The sequence below is a fragment of the Myotis davidii genome, unplaced genomic scaffold, assembly GCF_000327345.1.
Source record: "Myotis davidii unplaced genomic scaffold, ASM32734v1 scaffold807, whole genome shotgun sequence".
Taxonomy (NCBI): domain Eukaryota; kingdom Metazoa; phylum Chordata; class Mammalia; order Chiroptera; family Vespertilionidae; genus Myotis; species Myotis davidii.
In genome coordinates, this window is record NW_006298272.1 from 1,554,117 (window position 1) to 1,560,328 (window position 6,212).

At 50.4% G+C, this 6,212-nt stretch overlaps 1 protein-coding gene across 1 annotated transcript in view; it reads right to left on the reverse strand.

Moving 5' to 3' along the window:
• The window catches only part of CSMD1 (CUB and Sushi multiple domains 1), a 710,708-nt gene extending 705,240 nt beyond the window's left edge, over nt 1–5,468 (reverse strand). Inside the window, exons 1-2 of the mRNA XM_015570591.1 lie at nt 5,447–5,468; nt 4,980–5,196 (exon numbers count right to left, since the gene is read on the reverse strand). Of these exons, the coding sequence (XP_015426077.1) occupies nt 4,980–5,196; nt 5,447–5,468 (239 nt within the window). The remainder of the gene's footprint in view (nt 1–4,979; nt 5,197–5,446) is intronic.
• Nucleotides 5,469–6,212: the final 744 nt, after the last annotated feature.

Sequence of the window (6,212 nt, forward strand, 5' to 3'; positions counted from 1 at the left end):
CGGGGAAAGTTAGAGAGGGACAGTCAAGGTCACTCCATGAGGGTGGAGTCCTCATTGCTGGGAATTAATGAGCCGGAGAGTCCCCTTGCCCTTCTGGCGAGGGGAGACTCTGAGCAGATACCGCCTATGGACCATGGGAAGGGCCCTGGTCGGCTCCCAGCCTCCAGAGCTCTGAGAAAGAAATAAACAAGACGCCTTGGCTACCAGAGTCTGTTAGCGCAGCCACGCGGGCGGGGCACAGAGGGAAGACACGGGCGAGAGGGAAGGCCAGGAGTGCCGCTTGCAGTGAGATGGCGAGTTCCTTCTATATCAGGGCCCTGCTTGCTAGGAACGTTCCTCTTACAGGCAAAACAGAATGGAGACAGGACTGTGGCAAGCGTCTCAGGGTCAGAGAGGGGTGAGCCGTGGGCCGGAACGGCAAGGTGCTGGTGTACTGGTCAACCCACGTGCACCGGTCCACCTGCCATAGAACAACACTGTCAGATCCTGCAGAATCAAAAGTGTAGGATTTTATGGCCACATGGTTGGACCTCTGTGGATATTTGAGAAGCAAGAGCAGGCGCAGGGTCAGTAAAGGCCAGGGATTTAAACAACAGCCGGAGCCCGGCCAGTGTGGCTCAGTGGTTGAGCATCAAGCTCTGAACCAGGAGGTCACAGTTCTATTCTCAGTCAGGACACATGCCCGGGGTTGCAGGCTCGATCCCCAGTGTGGGGTGTGCAGGAGGCAGCTGATGGATGGTTCTCTCTCATCACTGATGTCTCTCTCTCTCTCCCTTGTCCTTCCTCTATGAAATCCATAAAAACATATTTAAAAAAACAGCAGTGCTGTGACAGCTCATCCAATCAGTGGCATTAATGGCAGGTAACTCGACAGATTCCTATTTCTCTTTGTGGGTCACAGCCTTCTTGTGCGTCAGGGAGGTCTTAGTTAGCCTCCCAATAGCCAGGTGTTAGCACTGACTTCAGACGGGGCGCACACCACTCTGCCTCCGTGTGCTCCTAACAGAACGATCGAAGACGACAACGTGACCTGTGCATGACTGTTTTATCTTTAAAGATTTTTTTTTTTAAAAAAAATAGGGTAAAGAGTCCATTTCTCAGTAAAGACCAAGTCACCATGTAAACATCCATCATTCTAATCTCCAAATTCCATGTTTTGTGATTTGGGGATCGGATCTAAATCGTATGTAATTTGGAAAAATGCGTCTTCCTGTGGCGAGACAGGAGACATGCGTTGTAATAGAAACGCTCGCGTTGTTTCAGACACAGCTGGTGTTCACTTGGCTGTCGGTACACCTTTCGCAGCTGAAAACACGTCAGAGCAGCAGTGACACACGCAGGAGCCGGCGGCCGTCTCAGGAAGGGCTTTGGGGGCCTGCACCAGCCTCCGTGGAAGGCCCTCCTGCCCTCCGGCCCCTGGAGGCGCTCTGAGCGAGCTGCCTGTAGAGACCAGCCGCTGCTGCAGGGAGGAAGGGGACACATCCCGCAGGGTCTCCGTGCGGCGGCTGCACTGCCGGTCCTGAGTCCCGGGCCCGGCTGATGTGGGCGTGCTGCGGCCTCCGAGGTGTGCGCCCTCTGAGGTGTGCGCCCTCAGCACTCAGACCCTCAGTCCCCCAGTCCCCATCGTGGCTGATCCATGCTTTTATGAGTGAAGACCCTGCTCTCAGCGCCCAGGAGGGACCTGCTCTGAGCTGGTTCCCCATGTGCTATGGCAGCCCGGCCAGTGAACACCGTGCCCAGAGCCGCTCCCACACGCACGGAGCGTCCACTCCAAAAGGGGTTCTAAGTGCAGACAAGGAGGAGAAGTTATGTAGCTTAGGGGGTTTAATATGGTTTTATATTGATTTTTTAATTTTTAAAATATATTCCCATTGATTTTAGAGAGGCAGAGAGAGGGAGAGAGAGAGAAACATCAATGATGAGAGAGAATCATGGATCTGCTGCCTCCTGCACGCCCCACTCTGGGGATCGAGCACACAACCCGGGCATGTGCCCTGACGGGGAATGGAACTGTGACCTCCTGGTTCATCAACCACGGAGCCAGGCCACTGGGCACAAGCTATATAGTGTCATGTAGGGATGAGAGCATCTTTCTTAATTTAAGGACATGAAACAGGCAGAAATATGGCATCTTTGTCCTCTGTCTCAAATGAGAAATTGTAGTTGGCAGGAATTTATATGAACCCAGCAGTGTCTTTCCTATCAGCCTTCCTTGCTTTCTCTGGAACAAATATCAGCGAGTGAAAGAATCACGGTGCCGCCGTGTAGCTCGCCGATATTTATAAAGCTCGCTGAGGCCCCGGGGTCATTTATACTCCGTCCCAGATCCTCCACTAACGTGTGGTGAACCGACGGTTCTAACCTCACATTCCCGGCGCTGACCTCGTCATAACACCAACTGTGCTAAGGACCACTGTTCGCTCAGCCTTACAGTCGTTACCGGATAAAGCAAGCATACCATCATGAGCACAAACGAGGAAAGGGCATTATTTTAAAACAGCTGTCAATCAAATTAATATTTACGACAAGGTTCCTTGAGACTAGGATCGAATTCTAGGAAATGAAAATAGTGACAAAGAAGAATTTCTAAGAGCACGTCTTTGCTAGGTGTGTTTGTGAACTGCAAAGAGAGAGAGTTACTGTTAACCCGGACTCATCTGCCTTGAGCTCTGTTCACTGATGAGTGAGAGAGAGAGAAGGAGACAGGGAAAGGGAAACACTGGCTTGATGTTCCACTTACCGATGCACGCATTGGTTGATTCTTGTATTCTTGTATGTGCCCTGACCGGACATCAAACCCGAAACCTTAGCCTATCGGGGTGATGTGTCAACCACAAAGCACCCAGCCAGGCCTGCCCTGATAAGTGAATAAACTACACTCCCTCTTTCATCATAACTCTTTGCAGTTCCTTTCACAATTCTTTTTATTATTACAATGCACCGCTGTTCCCTCCCGGCATCCTTTATGTAAAATAAAAGCAAATGAGTGACTAGTGTTTAGAAGAGCAGCAAAGAGGGGACTCTTGCCTCCAGTGAGCCAGGATTGTGCAAGTAGATGCTCTGTCCAAACACCGAATGCGGACCCTGCATGTCAGACGGGGAGGACAAAGTTCACCTGGTTCACACGGACACACCGTGCGCAGTGCAGGACAGAGGGCAGGGCCAACGGAAACTGCTTCTCAAAACAGACAGCAGGTACCTCCGAGGGCCCGGAAAACACTAGAAGGTGTTTGACATTTGAAAATGTCATGAAACCTGTATGTTCATGTGGACGAATGTTGCCCCAATAAAATTTAATTAGAAAAGAAAATGCAAATAAAATATATTTGGAATATAGTAATATAATGTATTTCATAGACTGTTAATATATATTTATATTAACTAGACATACAGGGATACTTGCATAATTTTATAGCTAGAGACCTTCTCGGTCCACACAACCTTGAATAAAATACAAGATGGTGTGCATTACTGCTGAAGTGGGCACTGACAAGCAGGTTATCTGTCTGAGCAGTACAATTTCTTCTGCCTATTACCCGACTTTCTACATGACATAGTTAAAGACTTAACTTCTAATTAATACAAACATTTAAAACTGGGGGATTAAGCTTTATTTGCATACTAGAGGCCCTGTGCACAAATTTGTGCACAGGTGGGGTCCCTTGGCCTGGACAGCGAGTAGGGCCAATGGGGGCTGTCTCGCCCAGTCCAGGGGGAGGGATCTCAGGAGGTTGGCCAGTCATGGGAGGTTGGCTGTGGGAGTGCACTGACCACCAGGGGGCAACCCCTGTGTTGAGATCTGCTGCCTGGTGGCCAGTGTGCTCATAGAGACCAGTCAACCAGGTTCACCGGTTATAACGGCCACTTAGGCGTTTATATATATAGACTAGAGGCCCAGTGTATGAATTTATGCATGGGAGGGGATCCCCTCAGCCCAGCCTGCACCCTCTCCAATCTGGGACCCCTCGGAGGATGTCCAACTGCTGGGGATTGGGCCTAAACCGACAGTTGGACATCCCTCTCACAATCCAGGACCACTGGCTCCTAACTGCTCACCTGCCTGCCTGCCTGGTTGCCCCTCACTGCCCCCGACCCCGCCAGCCTGGTTGCCGCCAACTGTGCCCCCTGCTGGCCTGGTCACCCCTCATTGCCCCCCCTCCCAGCCTGGTCACCACACACAGCCTGTTGTTCAATGGTTTGGTCGTCCCTCACTAACCACACAGCCTGTCGGTCATCTGTTTGGTTGTTTCGGATGTGACAGCCCCTGGCTCTTGATATATAGATATGTATCCATTTAAATATGTTCATCAGGCTAGCTAAGAAATTCCAGTTTCTTTGGAAAGATATGTGTCTTCCCTTTGCAAAATAATAAAAAAAATGGAATAGTTGTACAGCTGCAATTTTTCTATGTGGATAAATGAAAAATGTAAGTTAAAATCCTCCAGAACTTATTTCCATTCTCCATGGGACAAACCATAGAGCAACAGAGAAAACCAATGGGGGATGCAGAATATTATGATTGTGTAAGACAAAAGTTCTTCAAAGATTGCAGTATTCTTTCATGTTCTTCTTATTGAATGTTTTCTCTGACAATATAAAGGTTCCTTTTGTGTGTTTTTCTGAATTGCACTCTGAATAAGCACTCGATTTTACTCATTTATCTTTGTGCCTTTTCTCTTAGATCCACAGTTGCTTAAAAACAATGGTGTGTGATCATGTTCCCTCAATTACCTTGACAACACTGTTTACCAGATCCTGAGCAATTCGAGGCTCATAAATGAAGTCAATGGCTGCTTTCATGAGGAGTCAGGTTTTTAACTATGGGGAGACTTGTGAGTGCAGCTACAGTCTCCATCCTGCTTTGGAGTGCCTGTAGGAAAGTTTCCTGCTCGGAATGGAACTCAGCTATGCATTGCAATCAGGTTTCGGGACGGCGGTCACCCAGGAACCCAGCCCCGGCCGCCCAGCGCCAGCCCTACCTGACTTTCAGGTTGCCCTGCTGCAGCTGCCCGTCGTACACCGCCAGGATGTCGAAGTCCTCCTCCAGCGCGAAGGCCAGGAAGGACAGCTGGATGCGGTTGCGCTCCCCTGTCAGCACGATCCACGTGCAGTTGGCGTAGTTGGGGTACCCGTGTGGGAACCCGGGGCTCTCGATGGTGCCATTGGGGCCCTGGACTAAGCCTCCGCAGTTCTGACCTGGAAACACACACACAAAAACCAGCATCTTAGTTTGGTTGTTGTTGATCTGTGATTTTTTTTTTTAATTCCCAACCATTTTGGACAAATGTTATGATGACCGATTTGTGATCAGTCAGGTGGGGCAAAGTCGGTTTGCAGTGTGAATATTGACGCCCTGCGCTGAGTGGGAAATCGCAATGGTGTTTCCCAGGCCTCAACGAGAGGGAATGACACGCAACACGGAAGACAAGGGGGGCGCACCCCACACCTGCAGGCTCATAGTGGCGCATGGGGGACCAGTTCTGTCTTTTCAAATGCTGCTTCGTCCCACCAGGCCACCTGCGCGAGGACCTGACCCAGCCGCCCACCTGCAGACTCTCACCTTGTAACTCAGCCCCTCAGTTTCTGGGGGTAACAAAGTTGACAAATAAAATAAACATCATAAAACTATACACACACACACACACACACGCGCGCACACACACACATGCACATACACACACATACACACACATGCACACCAGGGCTAATTCACCTCAATGGCTCCCCTCGGCGTTATTTTGAATAATTAAGGAAACCCACACCATACGCAAACTATCGATTTGCAGCTCTGCAGGCTGAGGTCCCACAAAGACGAGGACTAAAACAAGACCACTGGGATGTAGTCTAGTTCAAAATGAAAGGTGTAAAGAGAAATCAAGTTACCCCCCATGAAGGAGCAGCCCAGAACGATAAGGGACCACCCCATCAATGACTTCCTGTTGGCAGGGGTGAGATTTCCTGTGTGGGGAAGAGAGACACGTGTCCCCCTGAGGGCACCGTTAACGAAAAGGCGGAGGCAGGAATGGCCATGACGTGCCATGGATCCCCTGGGAAGACCCGAGGGACGGGCTGGGGGAGCCTCGGGTGGGTGACCAGGTGGAGGCTCTGAGGAAGGGACACGCTGCCCCCGTGTCTCCCTATGTCACCACATGTCCTTGCACACCCTCGGTAATGAACCAGCAAGTCAGTGGGGGGTCCTGAGCTCTGTGAGC